The 20,599-nt window shown below is 39.7% G+C and overlaps 1 protein-coding gene across 1 annotated transcript; it reads right to left on the bottom strand.

Annotated features, from left to right (window-relative positions):
- Positions 1–1,142: 1,142 nt before the first annotated feature.
- LOC103203163 (40S ribosomal protein S6-like) lies at positions 1,143–20,275 on the bottom strand. Its single transcript, XM_042781957.1, is given in 4 exon segments — positions 1,143–1,677; positions 1,740–1,836; positions 1,839–1,929; positions 20,207–20,275. Coding segments are annotated over 4 exon segments (792 nt in total).
- Positions 20,276–20,599: the final 324 nt, after the last annotated feature.

Genomic DNA, 20,599 nt, shown 5'->3' on the forward strand with positions numbered 1-20,599 from the left:
CTGAAATTGATGGAACATGCAATCAAGATGTGTTAATTATCACTGGTGACTGAATGCAAAAGTTGGAAACAAAGAAGAATCACTGGTAGATTGAAAATGGGACCTAGGTGATAGAAATAACACTGGAGATGGCATGATAGAATTTTGCAAGACCAATAATTTACTCATTGCAAATACCATTTTTCAACAACACAAATGATGGCTATACACATGAAGTTTGCCAGATGGAGTACACAGGAATCAGATAGATTACATCTGTGGTAAGAGGTGATGGAAAAGCTCAATATCTTCGGCCAAAACAAGGCCAAGAGTTGATTGTGGAGCAGACCATCAACTGCTCATATGCAAGTTGAAGTTAAACTTGAAGACAACTAAACAAGTCCATGAGAGCCATACTATGACCTTGAATATATTCCTCCTGAACTTAGAGACCATCTAAAACATAGATTTGATGCATTGAAACCAATGACTGAAAACCAGAGAAACTGTGAGATGACATCAAGAACGTCATTCATGAAGAAAGCAAAAGGTCATTAAAGAGACAGGAAAGGAAGAAAAGACCAAAATGGATGTCAGAAGAGACTCTGAAATTTGTCCTTGAGCAGAGAGAAGCTAAAGTGAGTGGAAAAAACGACAAGATAAAAGATTTGAACAGAAGATGTCAAAAAGCACCTCGGGAAGACAAAGTCAATTATTATAATGAAATGTCCAAAGTCCTGGAGTTAGAAAACCAAAAGGTAAGAACACTCTCAGCATTTCTCAAGCTGAAAGAACTAAGGAAAAAATTTAAGCCTTGAGTTGAAATGTTGAAAGATTCTATGAGTAAAATATTGAATGATGAAGGAAATATCAAAAGAAGATGGAGGTAATACACAGAGTCAATGTACCAAAAAGAATTGATTGATGTTCATCCATTTCAGGAGTTGGCATATGATCAAGAACCAATGGTATTAAAGGAAGAAGTTGAAGCTGCATTGAAGGAAGTGTTGGAATACCCAGGAATTGACAAAATACCCATTGAGATGTTTCAACAAATGGATGCCCCAACTTCAGGCACTCACTTGGTTGTACCAAGAGATTTGGAAGACAGCTTTTTTTTTTTTTTTTTAATGTATGGGCTTATTTATTTGTCTCAGAAATTTTTATTTCTGACTGGACTCAGACTTAGAGGTAGAAGCTCTCAGAGAGGACAGCCTCTGTCTCTTGGCAATCTGTTCCTGGTGCTTTTCTTTGTCCTCCTTCATTCTCTTGTCCAAAAGTTTGGCATATTCTGCAGCCTCCTCCTTATTTTTCTTAGTGTGCTGTTTCTTCAGAGCAATACACCTATGTTTGTGTTGCAGGACACGTGGAGTAACAAGACGCTGAATCTTGGGTGCTTTGGTTCTGGGTTTCTTGCCTTCTTTGTTCAGGGGCTTTCTCACAACATACTGGTGGACATCATCTTCTTTAGAGAGATTGAAAAGTTTGTGGATTCTGCTAGCTCTTTTAGGTCCCAGGTGATGAGGCACAGTAGTATCAGTTAGTCCTGGAATATCCTTCTCCCCTCTTTTTACAATAACCAAGTTGAGAACGCTCAGATTAGCATCCACAATGCAACCCCGGACAGATTTGCGCTTTCTCTCTCCAGTTCTCCTTGGTCTGTAACAGGAATGCACCTTACTCAGTAGCAGGCAGACACTAGGCCGAGAGTTGATTGTGGAGCAGACCATCAACTGCTCACATGCAAGTTGAAGTTAAACTTGAAGCAGGTCAAGACACCCTGCTTCATGGGAAAACCCTGTTTGTCATTCCCACCACTGATTCGGACAACATAACCCTTCCACTCGTCTCCTAGAGAATCAGCAGCAACTTCTGTGGCCATTCACTTCTCATAAAAGGTATGCAGTTTGCGTTCATCGTCCACTTCAATGAGTTTCTGGCAGCCAGTGGCTGGAAAGGAGATGTTCAGCTTCACGGTGAAACAGTCAATCGCAGCCACGGTGCCACGAAAAAGAGCTAGCAGAATCTGCAAACTTTCAATCTCTCTAAAGAAGATGATGTCCTGGCCCACTGACTGGAAAAGATTCATATGTGTAACCATTCAAGAGAAAGGTGATCCCACAGAATGTGGAAATTATTTAACAATGTCATTAGTATTGTACACAAGCAAAATCTTACTGAAGATAATTCAAAAAGGTTGCAGCAGGATATTGACAGAGAACTTCCAGAAATGCAGCTAGATTCAGCAGAAGATGTGGAACCAGGGATATCATTGTTGTTGTCAGATGGATCTTGGCTCAAAGCAAAGAACACCAGAAAGATGTTTACTTGTATTTTATTGACCATGCAAAAACATTAGATTGTGTGGATCATAACAAATTATTTATAGCATTAAGAAGAATTGGGAACTCTAGAACATTTAATTCTAGTCATGAGGAACCTGGACATAGACCAGTAGGTTGTTGTTTGAACAGAACAAGGGGATACTACATGGCTTAAATCAGGAAGGGAGTGTGTCAGGGTTGTATCTTTTCCCCACACTTATTCAATCTTTATGCTAAGCAAATAATCCGAGAAGCTGGACTATATGTGGAATGTGATATCAGGATTGGGAGGAAGAGTCATCAACAACTTGTGATATGCTGACAATACAACTTTGCTTGCTAAAAGTGAGGATAACTTGAAGCATTTACTGATGAAGATTGAAGATTACAGTCTGCAGTATGGATTACATCTCAATATAAAAAAACAAAAATCCTCACAACTGGATCTATAAGCAGCATCATGATAAATGGAGAAAAGATTGAAGTTGTCAAAGACTTCCTATCACTTGGTTCTACAATTAACACCAATGCAAGTAGTAGTCAGGACATCAGATGATGTATAACACTGGACAAGTCAGCTGCAAAGAAGCTCTTTCAAGTGCTGAAGAGCAAATATGTCTCCTTCAGGACTCAGGTGCACCTGACACAAGCCATGGTGTTTTCAGTCACCTCATATGGATGTGAGAGCTGACAATGAATAAGGAAGATCTAGAAGAATTGGTGCTTTTGAGTTGTGGTGCTGGCAAAGAACGCTGAAGCTCCATAGACTGCTAAAAGAGCTAACAAATCTGTCCTGGAAGAAGTGCAGCCAGAATTCTCCTTGAAAGTGAGAGTGGTCAGACTTTATCTCATCTAATTTGGTCATGTTGTAAGAAGGAACCATCCTCTGGAGAAAGATATCATGGTTGGTAAGGTGGAGGGTTGATGAAAGAGGGGAATGCCCTCAACCAGATGGATTTACACAGTGGGTACAACAATGGGCTCAAGTATAGCAAGGATCGTGAAACTGGAGCAGGACCAGGCAATGTTTCGTTCTGCTATGCATAGGGTCACTATTAGTTGGAGACTACTCAATGGCACCTAACAACAGCAACAACAACAGATGGCCGCTCATAAAGTTTTAAGACCCAGTTACTACTCACCAATGTAGGATTAGAACAATGTTTTTGTGCAGTATGTCATGCCAATTGAGCTTGATGTCTCCTGTGACCATGGTCCTGAGCTCACAGGTCCAGCAATGCACTCCCTCAAGGTATTTGCCCTTGGCTAAGAAGTTATCATAAGTGTGTCCCCAAATAACTCTATTATGTATATGGACATTTTTATAGCACATATAAATATATATGTAGAAATTCTGTCTGCCAAATGTATATATGGTCATGGGTATATTCCATTTCATCTACCCATACTTGATCATTTTGTCTGTATACTTGTGTATCTCTGGCAGCATACTGCATAAGACATTTGACTGCTAACCAGAAGGCTGGTGGTTCAAATCCACCAGCCACTTCTTGGAAGGAAGGTTGGGCAATCTACTTCCGTAGTGATACCACGTTGGAAACCAAGAAGGGGTCACTGTGAGTTGGATCCAACTTGACAGCAGCATGAGAGAGAGATAAATTAATGTTTGTTATTACTGCTAATGAAATATCGTGTACGTGAAAGTATTTAGCTTTGTTGACTTTACCTTTTGTGCATCTCTACACATTTTCCTTTTCCTCAGTATTCTTGTGCAGGTCATTCACTTTTGGTATACTACCTTTCCCTTTGCCCCAATTAAGAGCTCTGGTGGTATAGTGCCTAAGGCATTTGACTGCTAAACAAAAGGCTGGTGGTTCAAACCCACCAACCACTCCTCAGAAAGAAGATTGGCCATCTCTTCCGCAGTGAAACCCATAGAGGGGTCGCTATCCCAAATCAATACATATCTCTTACCTAGTTAGCAATTGTCCTACCCCTCCCACTCCTGGTAACCTACAAATAAAATTTCCTTCCATGTGTAAACCTTTGCTTGATGCTTTACAATATTTGTACTTCTGTGACTGTCCTATTTCACTCAGAATGATGTCCTTTAAGTACATCCACATTGTGAGGTATTTTGTAGATTCTTCACTATTTTTTAGTGATGCATAGTATTCCATTGTGTGTATCAAACCACAGTTTAATTGTCCATTCATCTGTTTATGGCACTTAGGTTGTTTTCATCTCTTTGCTATTGTGAACAGTGCTGCAATCAACATGAATATGTGTATACCTTTCCATGCCCCAGGTTTCACTTCCTTAGGCTATATACTCTAAGTGATTCTTATGTTCAGTACAAATTAGTAAATAGGCACAAGTAAGCCCATACTTACTTTGCTTATTGGGTGTCATGCCCTTATCTGTTGTCCTTTTTTATAAAGCATCACTCATAAGGGACCCACCCTCCTCTTATATCACCTCATTAACTTAATTGAAAATGTGTACAAAGAAAAAATTCCATTTCCAAACAAGGTTATATTCACAAGAGGTAAGAGTTCACATGTCTTCTTTTGCATACAGCATTCAATCCACAATAGGCATCACAGGAGATTGTGAAGGCACAGCTTGTGATATAAGGGTAAAATAATATTTTGAAGTCACAGATTAAAAGAATGTGGTCAAATGTGTCTACTGAGAATTAAAGACTCACCATTTTATTTAGCAACAGGGAGGTCAATTGTTATTTTGGTAAATGGTTACTGAGTCACGATGGGGGTAGAAGCCAGGCTAGAATACATTGAGGCATAAATGAGAAGTCAAATAGAAATAGTATATACTGAGACCTCTTTCAAGAAGCATACCTTTGAAGAACAGAGGAATAGAACAAAAGCTAGAGGTAGATGTGGGGTCAAGGGAATTGGTTTTGGCTATTTTATTTAATTGTTTTTAAGAATGGTATTATTAGATGTAGTAGATGTTATGGGAGCCATACAGATTGTCTCTTATACCCTTTAAAAATTAAATATCTGTTACCTCTTGAGTAGAGTGTTCCTGACCAATAATTCTCATCTGGGTCCCTCCCTAGCCATTGCCCTTGAATAAAGACAGCTGTCTTGTCCAAGATCATCCTTCCCTTTCTGGGGACAGTTCTCATAATGACTGGCCATTGAAGAGCTATAAAGCCCCAGTCCCCTTACCTCATTGATGAAAACTCTGAAAGACATCCCAGGCAAAGAGCTTCCCAGAGATCAGCTGATGACTTTGCTGCATCCTAGCCCAACTTTTCCCAACCCTGCTGCCCTCACTCTCTCCCACAGATGTTGATTCTGAGATCCAGAGATCACTCTACCTGAAAGACTATTTCCAAGATAACCTGGGACACTAGACTAGGATATTTCCTCTGTCAGGCACACCCTAGTTCTTTATTTCTTTTAGATCTCAATATAGTTTCATTGCCTCAAAAAAGTCAGCAGAGAAGAAAGCTGGATTCTATGCTTCTCCAATATGGCCCCTCTGTTACTGTTCTTCCCTTACCAAAGCAGTAACTCCTCACTGGAAACACACACTTTGTTTATGGACATCCTGTAGCACTGACTCGTTAAAATACAGATTGGTGCTGAAATATGTGCCATTCCAGTATATATACACATTTTTCTCATGTTCTCACTGATGTCACAAATTGAATGTATCCTGCAATGATAGTGTCTTGTGTTTCTGCCGTTTATTTTGTATTAGGAAGAGCAGTTCTGATGCACAATGGCTACAAACGAAAAATAAGAAAAATAAAGTTGGGAAAATGAATGTTATGAATGTGCCCTCCATAAATATATAAATAAAGGATTATTGTCAATCGGCACAGTAAAGTTCAAACTTTACAAAGTAAGGTGCCTTCAAGTTAATTATCTAAGAGTGAAGGATAGAGCAATCAGTAAGAAATTAGAAATTGCTAAAGGTCCTTGAATACTATAAAAAATCATCACAAATATCTCTCAGTTTGGAAGTATTGACCAACAGGTACATAAAATAATGATACCTGGTTAAAAGCAAGGCTTCAAAAACTTTGTACTACTGAGAATTTGAAAAATAGGAAAAGCCATTGGCAATATTTGGGTAGATTATTAGAACTACTAGTTTCAGGGAAGTTTTCTTTGCTAAACACAATCTATGTGCATTGTCATTACCTTTGACATTATCTGTCTACTCAATTAAAATATTCTTTTAACTCACACAGCTGCAGGATGCTGAGACTGATAAACCCAAGGTTGGTAGGTAAAATGGCATAATACCAAGACCAACAGGCAACATGGCAGGACACTGGTTCAAGCCCAGGAACAATCAGAATATCAGCAGGAAACATGTCAGGTTGCTGGTTCACATCTAGGAACTGGAGATAGAGACTTGGCCAAATGCAGGATTTTGTGCCAAAAAGTGAGAGACTTTTCTTGAAGCTTCTGTACTAGAAGCAAGCCACATCCTGAAGGCAACTACTAATTAGGTGCTCATAGCAGATACTATTATGGAGGTGATTACAATCTCATCATGGGGAATAACAACATCCAACTGCCATGTCACTCAGAACCATGGCCCAGCCAAGTTGGCACACAACCTTAACTACCAGTGAGGAAATATTGCTATTATAGCATAAATTTAGGAACTTTAGAGATTAAATAAATAAATAAACAAATGACATGACCCCAGCCTTTGAGGAGACCATAAGGGGTAGTAGGAGGAGATGAGGAATTTAGTCAATGCAAGAACTTCTCTATAGATTGTCTATTTCCCTGAAAGTCATTATTTTTAAGATTTGCTTGGTTAAATTTAGCTTTCAGAGAATAGGTATATAAGGGACATAGGAGCTCTGGTGGCATAAGGAGCTCTGGTGGTGTAGTGCCTAAGGCATTTGACTGCTAACCAGAAGGCTGGCAGTTCAAACCCACTGGCCACTCCTCAAAAGGAAGGTTGAACAATCTATTTCCGTAGTGATTTGGTTTTTCTGGTTTAGTGAAGCTGTGCAAGACATCATATTGATTCTGCTCAAATATCCAGAAAACTGTTAACAAATGCCTAGTATTTAACAGTGTTTAGATTTCATATAAGTTCTTACCAAAGAAACTATCTCATTTTCCCCAAGTTGTATCACTTTCTGGAATATACTTACCTATACCAAACCAAACTCACTGCCGTTGAGTCAGTTCTGACTCATAGCAACCTCTCCTTGGGTTTCTGAGGCAGTATCTCTACTGAAGTAGATTACCAAGTCTTCCTTCTTAGGAATGGCTGGTGGGTTAGAACCAACAGCATTCTGGTTAGTAGTCAAATGCCTTAGACACTACACCACCAGGGCTCCTACAAGTACCTATGTTGTTGTTGTTATGTGCCATTGAGTGGCCCTGACTCATAGCGACCCCTCCTTGGGTTTCCAAGGCAGTATCACTACAGAAGTAGGATTGCCCAACCTTTCTTCCGAGTAATGGCTGGTGGGTTTGAACCGCCAGCCTTCTGGTTAGCAGTCAAGTGCCTTAGGCACTATGCTACCAGAGCTCCTACAAGTACCTATATCAGTACACTAATCATTTGTTTCCCAGATCTCTAACAGATAAAAATGGCTTCTGTAATGAAATGGTAGCAATTTCCGTTTCTAGACAAAACTTCATTTCTGCTGCTGCCACCCCTGCAAGCCTGAGGACTTCTTTGAAGTTGCTCCTGGCTTCTTATAGGCCAAGATAATACATTGGATTTGTAATCACAGGCCAGTGTCATTGTGGTTCAGTTAGTTTCCAACAGTGATAGTTTGGGAAAATTGCTTAGACTACCATCATCTCAATTTCCTCATCTATTAAAGGAAGACAGCAATAGCCACCAGGAAATGTCATTGTGACCATGATGTGAAATAATATAATTGTAATTGCTTTATAAACTCTAGAAATCCAAAAATAATACAATGTCATTGTTATCTTCCCTTTGTAACACCATCTAAAGTATAATTTCTTCAATCACTAAGAGCATAAAATATACTTAGTGAAGGTGGGAGACTGCACAGAAAAAAATAAAATAGAGATTTTCAGTTTAGGACGTAATTCCACAGTTTAACATATCTAATACTTTGTGTAATGCCCATTCCAAAGAAAGGTGACCCAGGAGAATGTAGAAATTCCCTAACCATGTCATTAATATCACATGCAAGTAAAATTTTGCTGAAGATAATTCAAAAGTGGTTGTAGCATTATATTGACAGGGAGCTTCCAGAAATTCAAGCTGGATTCAGAAGAGGATGAGGAACAAGAAGTACTATTACTGATGTCAGATGGATCTTGGCTGAAAGAATACCAAAAAGAAGTTTACCTGTGTTTTATTGACTATGCAAAGGCATTTGACTGTGTGGATCATAGCAAATTATGGATAACTTTGCAAAGAATGGGAATTCCAAAACACTTAATTTAGCTCATGAGTAACCTGTACAGAAACCAAGAAGCTGTAATTCGAATAGAACAAGGGGATTCTGTATGGTATAAAATGAAGAAGGCTGTGCATAAGGGTTGTATCATTTCACCATCTGTATGCTGAGCAAATAACCTGAGAAGTTGGACTATATAAAAAAGAATGCAGCACTAGAATGGGAGGAAGATTTACTAACACCCTGTGATATGCAGATGATGCAAACTTGCCTGCTGAAAGTGAAGATGACTTGAAGCACTAACTGATGAAGATCAAAACCTACAGTGTTCAGTATGGATTATACCTCAACATAAATAAAATGAATATCCTCACAACTAGACCAATAAGCAGCACCATGATAAGCAGAGAAAAGACCAAAGTTGTAAGGGATTTCATTTCACTTGTATTTATAATCAACACCCATAGAAGAAGCAGTCAAGAAATCAGGGGTTGCATTGCTGGGCAATACACTGGGGAAATCTCCTGCAAATGACCTCTTTAAAGTGTTAAAAAGCAAACTTGTCACTCTGAAGACAAAGGTATGCCTGACCCAAGTCATAGTATCTTCAATCATCTCATATGCATGTGAAAGCTGGGCAATGAATAAGGAAGATGGAACAAGAGTTGATGCCTTTGAATTGTGGTGTTGGAGAAGAACACTGAAAATATAATATGCTGCCAGAAGAATGAATCTGTCCTGGAAGACATGTAGCCAGAATGTTCCATGGAATTGAGAATGTCCAGACTTCATCTCACCTACTTTGGTCATGTTGTCAGAAGAGACCGTCTCTGGAGAAGGATATCATGTTTGGTAAAGTAGAGGGTCAATGAAAAAGGGGAAGACCCTCAACAAGATGGATTGATAGTGGCTACAACAATGGGCTCGAGCATAGGAAGGATTAATCATGAGGATGGTGCAGGACAGGGCAATGTTTCATTCTGTTATACATAGGGTCACTGTGAGTCAGAGCCAACTCATGAGCACCTAACAGCAACAACAATGCCTTGCCTCATGTAATTTAAAGTAAACCTTCATAGCCTTGGACATTTTTCATCTTTAAATATCACTCTTTTATTCTTTTGAATTACTTTCTGCTTTTCTCCAGCTCAACTTAGTGGCTCTGCTTGGTTCTACAACCTAGATACTTCAATTAACCTCCTTTCCCAGGTTTCCCCCAATCTAGGTCCTCTTCAAATTAGGTCAAGTTCTACCAACAGCCTCTATCCTCAGCCTCAAGACTTGAGCACATATAATCAAGTACTACTCTCAGCCCTGTTTGGCCTGATGCCTTACTTTGGTGCATTCCTTCTGTTCCTCTTTCCTCTTACACAGCATCAAAATAGGTCATGGCTTGTGTTTGTTTGTATTTCTCTTCTAAGGACACTCTCTCTCTCTTGCCTCACATATCCTCTTGCTTATGTTGTGTCTGCCCACCAACCTTTGATCCTTAAAAATTGGCACGATTCAGACACATTAACCTATCACATTTAAAATAACTTTTATCTATGTCAAATGGAGGTCCAAATAGAATATTCACAAAATTGGAGGTGTTTATTCATCACAGTCTCCTTCCAAATGAGGATGAACAGGGATGTGGTTCCATTCATGCAAAGTTAAAACTTCTGGCTTCTGCCACATACATATTCCATACCACCCCCCAACACACACACACACACACACACACACACACACCTATTTTAAAGCAGTTTACTTTTCTATAATCAACTCCATCAATTTCATAGTCACTTTATCTTCCCTGGATATTTATCCAGAATATAGTGCCTACAGTCATTTGTTTGTTTAAAAATAGTGATTGCTATTAATGACAGTATCTCTTTCTGTACAAAGATGGCCTGCCCAGGAGGATGTCAAGAAGATAGCCCATGTAGTGTGGGTGAACACAGTTTCTCTGACATGGACTGTCAGCATCACAGCACAGTGGAAAGAGCCCTAGGGAGAAAAACAGATACAAAGCAGAACCCAAACTGTCACTCATGAGCTGCATGACCCTAGAGAAGTTTTTTTTCTCTCTCTGGGTCTCGGGTTTTTTTTTTTTTTTTAATCTGTAAAATGGAGGTGCTGGACTGAATTATTCCCAATGTCCATTAAAATTCTGATGTTGCATGATTGCTGTAAGCTTCCTTAAGAGTATCCCTGCTGAGCTTCCTTCAGAGGTCTTAGAAATGACATCTCAACCTTCAAGATACTCATGCAGTGCTGATCTGAGGAAAACAAAATAAAAGAACACATCAATTCTAGAATAGCACTTTTTTCCACAGAATTTTACACTGATCCATGATTTTCTTTTCTTATCTCATTTGATACTAATAATCATATGAAGTAGGAAAGACAATATCATCCTAATTCTATGCATTAAGAACCTGAGGCACAGAGAAATTTCATGTTTTTCCTAAGCTCTCCATGTGTAAACCAAAAAAACCAAACTCACTGCCGCCAAGTTGATTCAACTCATAGCGACTCCTCCTTGGGTTTTCGAGGTGGTATCTCTACAGAAGTATCTGGCCCAATCTTCCTTCCAAGGAGTGACTGATAGGTTTCAACCACCAGTCTTCTGGTTAGCAGTCAAATGCCTTCCATTTAGTCAGACTAAATCCAGCCCCACAGGTCATAAGGCAATCCAGCAACCTTTTCTCAAAGGATTTTTGTAAACTTATACATGTTTTATTACTTTTCTGAATTTGAAGGGTTTAAGTCAAATGCAAAGCGCTGAGTGAACAGCCCCAACTCTGGGAAAGCAGAGACACAAGAGTCAGAAAATGGGAGTATGTCAGTCTGTGATGTAGAAATAAAGGAAATGGGCAGCAGGAGAGGGTCAGCCAGCATCCTGGCCAACAGAAACATGCATGTCTGAAAGACTGTAGGCAGTGATTCCTCCTCCTGCTTCCTGTTCCTGTTCTCTTGTATGAGATACAGTGGAATGCCACTGGGAGCTATCAGCCTTCTGAGGGGAGAAAGATCTGATTGTCTTTGATTGTTCTGAGACTTTAATTAAAATTCATTTACTTTTCCTTGTTTATTGCCCAAGAGGCTTCTGGAATAATGGGTATTTCACCAACTCTTTAAAGTGTCAATGCCCCCTTGAACAATGCTTCAATAATGCAAAGAAAGATTCATCGTTGGCCCACAAATTGGCCTCTCATCCTCTGGCAACTGCTGTTTCTGACCTTGACCCAGTGGACCAAGACAGGTGGAGGGCCTGTTTCCAAAGAATGGTGGCTCATGCAATGTTCTGATTTCTTTAGGTATAGGTATGCGACTTTGTTTTGTAACCAGTGTTCTGGGTCCACTTCTGGAACTGTAAAGGATACAGAAATAAGCATTTATTTATTTATGTTTTTTTACTTTTGCATAATCTCATGTAGGAATAGATCTTTGTTAGGTTAATGAAATCATACTGCTGTAGGGTGTGTTTAAGCTAATCGCCTTTGAGAAAGCAGATTAGGCATAGAGGAGAATGGACAGACTTCTCACCTACTTTGGTCATGTTGTCAGAACAGACCATTCCCTGGAGATGGATGTCATGCTTGATAAGGTGGAGGGTTGATGAAAGAGGGGGAGGCCCTCAACAAGATGGATTGACACAGAGGCTGTGGTGATCAGCTCAAGTATAGCAAGGATCATGGAGCTGGTGCAGGACTGGGCAGTGTTTCATTCTACTGTGCATAGGGTCACTATGAGTCAGAGATGACTTGATGGCACCTACCAACAACAATACTTTTGCATAACGTAAAATCCTCATCTGGGCAATGACTAGCCTTGGCCCAGATGATCACATATTAGGATTTGAGTCTTAGTTATCTAGGTGCTGCTATACTAGAAGTGCCACTAGTGGGTGATTTTAACAAACAAAATTTATGTTCTCACAGTTGAGGAAGCTAGAAGTTTGGATTCAGAGCACCAGCTCTAGGAGAAGGGTTTCTCCTTCTGTTAATTCTGGGGGAAGTCTTTTCATTTTCTGTTCCTGGGTTCCTTGGTGATCTCCATGTGGTGTGGCATCTTCCATTCCATTTGAGCTCCCTTTAGATGCTTAATCTGCTTTCTATATCTCAAATGCCATTGGTTTAAGCACACCCTACACTGGTATGGTTTCATTAACATAAAAAATATCTATTCCTAAATGGGATTACATCCATAGGTATAGGGGTTTATGGTTTACAACACATATTTTGAGGGGCACAATTCATTCCATAACAGTAGGTATGTCTGCAATAAGTCTTTTGGTCTTTGATCTTTCCTGGTACAAAGATGATTCTTAACTGCCAGCCATCATGTCTATGTTCACATGCCAGAAGGAAGAAAAATGGAAGGGCAAAAATGCTTACCTGGGACCCGAACTAATGACTTTCCCTTGCATTTCATTTACCATCCCTACATGCATGAGAAAGGAGCTCTGGTGACATAGAGCCTAAGGCATTTAACTGCTAACCAAAAGGTTGTCAGTTCAAACCCAACAGCCACTCTCAGGAAGGGAGCCAGGGAAATCTACTTCCATAAATATTTACTGCCTCAGGAACCCAAAGGGGGTCGATATGAGTTGGAATCAACTCGATGGCAGTGAACTTGCTTTTTTTTTGGTTTATCTGCATGTGAGGCTAGGAGATACCAATTTTCAGCTGAGCACATTACCTCTTCTAATAATGTGGGGATTCTGTTAATAGGTTTAGAGACTGGATATTGGATATCCTCATACTTCTTATTCAGAGAAACGTTTCCATGACTGGTTCCATCAATATCTAGTTGTTAAATGATGTTTTAACCACTAATTAATAATTGCATGCCTTGAATTTCCTATATGAAAACCAGAAAAACGAATCCCCTGCCATCAAGTCAATTCCAACTCATAGTACTCTATAAGACAGAATAGAATTGGAAACCATCACGTTGCCAACACTATAAATCTCTACAGAAGCAGACTGTGTCATCTTTCTCCTGCAGAGTGGCTGCTGGATTTGAACCACCAAAGTTTTGGTTAGCAGCTCAATGCTTTAACAACAGTGTCACCAGAACTTCTTCTATATGGAAAAAAAAGGTAATGATATCTTCTTTTCTGCCTAGAGGTAAACTGAAATCATGCAAAACAATATATTTTTAAAGGCAAACATTTAACAAGAAACTTTTGAAATGGTTTCATATACATAGTTGTTTTTAGGCAGTTCATAGTTGATTTCAGCTTATGGCAACCCTATGAATAACAGAAGGAAATACTTCCATGTCCTGTACGATCCTCACAATCTTTGCTACGCTTGAACCCATTGTTGCAGTCATTGTGCAAATCCATCTCGATGAAGTGCTTCCCTTTTCCTCTGACCCTACACTTTATCAAGCATGATATCTTTCTCCAGGGAATGGTCCCTTCTGACAACATGACCACAGTGGGTGAGACGAAGAATGGCCATTGGCGCTTCTAAGGGGCATTCTGGCTGCACATCTTCCAGGATAGATTTGTTTCTTCTTCTGGCAGTCCATGGTATTTTAAGTAATGTTTGACAACACCACAATTCAAAGGCTTCAATTCCTCTTTGATCTTCCTCATTCATTGTCCAACTTTCACATGCATACGAGATGATTGAAAATACCATAGCTTGGACTGGGTGCACCTTACTCTTCAAAGTGACATCTTTGTTCATCATCATTTTAAAGAAGTATTTTTCAGTAGATTTTCCTAGTGCAATATGAAGTCTGATGTCTTGACTGCTGCTTCCATGACTATTGATTGTGGAACCAAGTAAAATGAAATCTTTGACAACTTCAAACTTATCCCCATTTATCATGGTGTATCCTACTGGTCCAGTTGTGAAGATTTTCATCTTCTTTATGTTGAGGTGTAATCCATACTGATGACTGGTAGTCTTTGATCTTCATAAGTAAGTGCTTCAGTTCATCTTCACATCTAGCAAGCTTGGTTGTGTCATCTGTATATTGTAAGTTGTTAATGAGTCTTCCAGCAGTCCTGATGCCACATTCCTCTTCACATAGTCCAGGTTCTCAGGTTATTTGCTCAGCATACAGCTTAAATAAGTATGGTGAAAGAATAGAACCCTGATGCATACCCATCCTGATTTTAAACCATTCAGTATTCTCTTGTTCTATTTGAACACCTCTCTCTTGATCTATATACAAAGTCTTCATGAGCATAATTAAGTGTTCTGCAATTCCCATTACCCACAATGTTATCCATATTTTGCTATGATTTACACAGTTGGATGTCTTTGCATAGTCAATGAAACACAGGTAAACTTCTTTCTAGTATTCTTTACTTTCAGCTAAGATGCATCTGACATCAACAATGGTATCCTTTATTCCACTTCCTCTTCTGAATCCAGCTTGCATTTTTGTAAGTTTCCTGTCAATATACTGCTACAACCATTTTTGTTATCTTCACCAAAATTTTAATTGCATGTTGTATTAATGATTGTTTGATAATTTCTGCACTCTGTTGGATCTTCATTCTTTGGAATGCACACAAATAAGGATCTCTTCCAGTCATTTGCCAGGTAGCTATCTTCCAAATTTCCTGGTATAGATGAGTAAGTGCCTCCAGAGCTGCATCTGTTCATTGAAACATCTCAGTGGTCATTCCATCAATTCCTGGAGCCTTGTTTTTCACCAACTCCTTCAGTGCAGCTTGGACTTCTTCGTTCTTGATCATATGCTACTTCCTGAAATGATTGAAATTTGACTAACTCTTTTTGGTACAATGACTATATATTCCTCCCATCTTATTTTAATGCTTCCTGAATTGCTTAATATTCTACTCATAGAATCCTTCAGTATTGCAATTAGAGGCTAGAACTTTTTCTTCAGTTCTCTCAGCCTGAGAAAAGCCAAGTGTGTTCTTCCCTTTTAGCTTTCCAACTCCAAGTCCCAGCACATTTCATTATAATACTTTACTTACTTTGTCTTCTTGAGCTGCCCTTTGAAATCTTCTACTCAGGTCTTTATTTCAGTCAGCATTTCTTCTATGCACTTTGTTTACTCTTTGCTCAAGAGCAAGTTTCAGAGTCTCTTCAGATATCCATTGTGGTCTTTTCATTCTTACTTTTCTTTTTAATGACTTTTTGCTTTCTTCATGTATGATATTCTTGATGTCATCTCAGAAACTGGCTGGGCTTTGGTCTCTGGTGTTCAAAGAGTGGAATCTTTTCTTCAGATGACCTCTAAATTCAGGTGGGATATAATCAAAGTCATATTTTGGCTGTCATAGACTTGTTTCAATTGTCCCTAGCTTCAACTTGAACTTGTTTATGAGCAATTGATGGACTGTTTTACTGTCAGCTCCTAGCCTTCCTTTGATTCATAATTTTGACCTTCTCCGTCACCTCTTTCCACAGACATAACCTATTTGATTTCTGTGTTCCATCTGGCAAAATCCACATATAGAGTTGATGTTTATGTTGTTGAAATAAAAACATTTCCAATGAATAAGTCATTGGTCTTGCAAAATTCTGTCATGTGATCTCCAGCATCATTTCAATCATTAATGCCATATTTTCAAGCTACTGATATACTCTTTGTTTCCAACTTTTGCATTTGAATCACTAATAATTATCAATACATCTTGATTATATGTTTCATCAATTTCAGACGGCAGAAGTCAGTAAACATCTTCTATTTTTTCATTTTTGCTTTGGTGGTTGGTGTGTAGATTTAAAAAATAGTTTGTATTAACCAGTCTTCCATTAGGTGTATGAATATTATCTTACCACTGACAACACTGTTCTTCAGGATAGATCTTGAAACACGCTTTTTGGCAGTATATGTGATGTCATTCCTCTTCAACTTGTGATTGTTGTTATAGTAGACCATACAATTGTTTGATTTAGAAAGACCAATACTAGTCCATTTCAGGTCACTAATGCCTAGGGTCTTGATCTTTTGCATTCCACTTCATTTTGACAACTTACAGTTTTCCTAGATTCACAGTTCATACATTCCATGTTCCAGTTACCGATGAATGTTTGGACAGATCTCTTTCCCCTTCGAGTCTTGCCCCATCAGCAAATGAAGGTCCTAGAAGCTTTACTCCATCTGTGTCATTAAGATTGACTCTACTATGAGGACCCCACTCTTCTCCAGTCGTATTTTGAGTGCCTTCTGACCTGAGAGACTCATCTTCTGACACTGTGTCAGACAATGTTTCATGGATCTTCATAAAGCTTTCTAGTAATATATCAGACAGTGCTTCACTGTTATTCATAATGTTTTCAGTAGCCAATTCCTTCAGAAATAGATGGTCCCATCCCTCTCCCAAGCCTGCCTTAGTCTGGAAGCTCCACTGAAATCTTTCCACCATGGGTGACCCTGCTGGTTTTGAAATACAGGTGGCATATCCTCCAGCCTCATAGCACTATGCAAGCCACCACAGTACAACAACCTAACAGATGAATGGTAGTTCTTATACATTAGTGGATGCTTCATTTTCTTATTTACTTTAATATAATTTATAGCTACAAATATTGATTGACTACCTGTTGTGTGTAAAGTGCTACCATCTGGCTATCATTGGAAAGTAAAACTTACTGGAGACAAGCACTTGTAAAAGCCAATTGCCTATCTTCTCTCAGGTTTTGCTTTGCTATTAATATCTTATTTGTGGATCCTCATTTCACAATGTGTGATTTCTAAGACTGGATCTAATGAATTAATTCATACAACAGTGTTAGTGACTTAGAAGTATACCATGCTAAAAACAATTTTCATTTTATATATGCACTTAGTCCAGGGGCTATTTAAACCATGAAAAGAAACTCATGATGGGGATGTTAAAGGGTTAGTAGAAATTCTGTCTTTATTGGTGACTCCTTCAAAGCAATACATGTTTTGAATTCAAGAAATCTGAAATCAAACACTGCCTATGCTAAGTTCTATCAGTGAGATTTCTGGTCTATAACATCCACTGCCTTTGAGTCAAATCTGACTCATAGCTACACTATAGGACAGAGTACAACTTCTCCATAGGGTTTCCAAGTCTATAAATCTGTACGGAACAGGGTTCTTCATTGTCCTTTTGCAGAGTAACTGGTGGGTTCTAACTGCCAATCTTTTGGTTAGCAGTCAAATGACTTAACCACTGTCCCACTAGAGGGGCTTGGAAATCCCTGGACTGTCCATCTCACAAAGTTGTTATGGTCCTACAAGGCAATGCATTTGAGAATGTGAGATTGTCCTGTAGATAAACAAATGAGATTGAGTATGTAAGGTAACGGAAAGTTAATGTAACTAAAATGTAGGAAACCTTGGTTCAACTCCCAGCTCGACAAATTCTTAGTAATTTGCTCTAAGAAAAGTCATTGAAATTTTTGAGTTTCACAAGTTCAGATGGAAAATAGAAATGATCGTCACAATTATTTCTATATGTTGTGAAGATTTTTCAGATGATAAACATGTATAGCACTTGAGAAACAATAGAGAAGCAGGTTATTGTGAAGTGAGACCAGCCCGCTGATCACAGACTACATTGATCTGACTATGGAGGTTTTTTCATCTTCACAGATTTGAAGTTAGGGCTCTTGCTCTTAAATTCTGATTCTACACACTCCAGGGTCCATGCCACACAGCATCAGGAAGGAACAACCTCAGAGATCAGAAGACTCTAAACTTTCTAGTGTTCATGCTTTAGAAGATGTAGCATTTAGCTGGGAACTAATATTTCATACCTTTCCTTTCAGAACCCCAGAACAGAAATATTACACAGAGGAAATAAAATGCAGCAGAACATCTCCTTTGGTGATGAAATTTAGTGCTTGTGGGATTTTCTGGGAAGCATGCACAGTCACTCATGATGGCAACTGCTATCAAGCAGACTTGTGATAGAATCTCCCTGAAAATTATTGGAGAAATAATTAGAATCCTCTGTCTGGGTTGGTGCAATGGGGCCCAGCACTGCCCTTATACTGGTGAGGCCCGGAAAGTGTTGACAAGAGAATTCATTCTCTCCCTGAGTCCCAGCCTAGCACCAACATTCAGGGACCCTAAACTGCCTAGATTCAGATTCTATAGGTGAGACAGAACTTCTAATTCTGAATGATCTTAGGAAAAGAGTTGTGTCCAAGGATCTGACATCTCCACAAGTCAAATTCCCTCTGACAATGCCTACAAAATAAGAACAGCCCCTGCTGCAGCCAGCCTGAGTGGGACCTTCTCTTTGGGCAGGTGAGAAGTTGTCTTAGACAAAAGCAAACCTTTTACCATGAGGCCCAGGGATGCCTATATGCCACAGGTGCTGTCTGTCAAATACGTCATATATTCATTTCTTAGGGTTGCCTAAGAAAACATCACAGCTGGGTGGCTTATAGGAATAGAAATTTATTATCTCCTAGTTTGGAGGCTAGAAGTTCAGATCAACTTGTAGGCCAGACCATGCTCTCTGACGACTTTATAGAAAGATCCCTTCTTGTCTCTCCTAGATTCTAGTAGCCCAAGATATTCCTTAACTTGCAGTTCAGCATAAATCTTTCATTCCACAGTCTTTTTCCCTCTATCTCTTTGTGACTTTTCTCCCCTTTTATAAGGACTCCACTCAGATTAGGACCCATCCTACTGTAGTATGACCTCACGTTAATTGATACACTGTGACCTCATGTACAATGGACTGAAATGCTGCCTGGTCCTGCACCATCCACATGATAAGTTTTGGATCACATTATTGTGATTCATAAGGTTTTTTATTAGCTGATTTGTGGAAGTAGATCATCAGGCCTTCCTTCCTAGTCTGTCTTAGTCTGGGAGCTTCCCTAAAACTTATTCAGCATCATAGCAACACACACTGATGGATGGTGGTTGTTCACTGCCCGGGAATTGAACTTTCCCATGTGGAAGGTAGGAATTCCACCTTGGAACCAACCACCAGTGTCCCTCACTTACATATTCAAAAACCCAAACAAAGCCACATTTGCAGGTACCAGGGTTTAGGACTTAAACATATATTTTTGAGGTAAGGGGAGCTACAATTCAAACCATAATAGGCCTCTTTCCTGAAAAGAATATATGTGCTCAATCTGGCATTGACTAGCTCCTGGGAATCTGACTACCCATCACAGATGTCACTCAGGGCAAGCAGCTGCTCACCTTGACCACAGAGCACTGTCCTCACTGGCCTAGCCAAGAAGACAGCGGCGAGCTCTCAGGAGAGCTGCCCAGCAACTGTAGAAAAGAAAATTACCTTAAGAAAAGTAATCTCCATGTTATTCAAAATGTGATCCAGGGATGAGTAACAGGGCATATTTTAGAGTTTGTTATAATGCAGGATCACAGATCCCACCCTAGAACAACTGGACCAGAATCTGCATTTTAATAAGACCCCCAGTTTATCTATGTGCACATCAACATGTGAAAAGAGCTGCCCAAGATGATTTTCCACTGTCTTTTCTCTGGAAAGGGTTAAGTTGGTTAGGGATTTAATTTGCCTTTTGGTTTCTCCACTGTTTTTCTGTCCAGCCCTTAAAAAAAATTACTGCCATTTTTTTCTATTTTAAACCAATGTCACCTTGATCGAAAGTTCACCCTGCACTGCACTAGATTCTGAGGGCGGTGTGGGAGGAGGAAATGAAGGCATACGTGGTTTTCCCCTCCACTCAGATATTACAAGCACCTCGGGTGTCTGAAATATCTACACTCCCCCTGTGCAAATTGCCAGGTACTGAGCCGCATAATCTGGCGCTGGGCTGGCATTTCATTCCCACAGCAACTCAGTTTGCGCGCGGAGGGAGGCAGGGCGGCAAGTCTGGGGCCCAGGAAGCAGCGGCTGCTCCTTTGTCCTTTGCGGAGGAGGGTGGGTCTGGGCTACTGCCCTCTGCCCACCGCCAGGGGTGCTCTCTCTCACCCGCACCTGCCGGTTGCAGGCAATCTGACCAAAGGCAGGGCACTCATGGTAAAGAAG

This window comes from Orycteropus afer, unplaced genomic scaffold (assembly GCF_000298275.1).
Source record: "Orycteropus afer afer isolate SDZICR_OR568_19922 unplaced genomic scaffold, OryAfe1.0 scaffold00204, whole genome shotgun sequence".
Taxonomy (NCBI): domain Eukaryota; kingdom Metazoa; phylum Chordata; class Mammalia; order Tubulidentata; family Orycteropodidae; genus Orycteropus; species Orycteropus afer.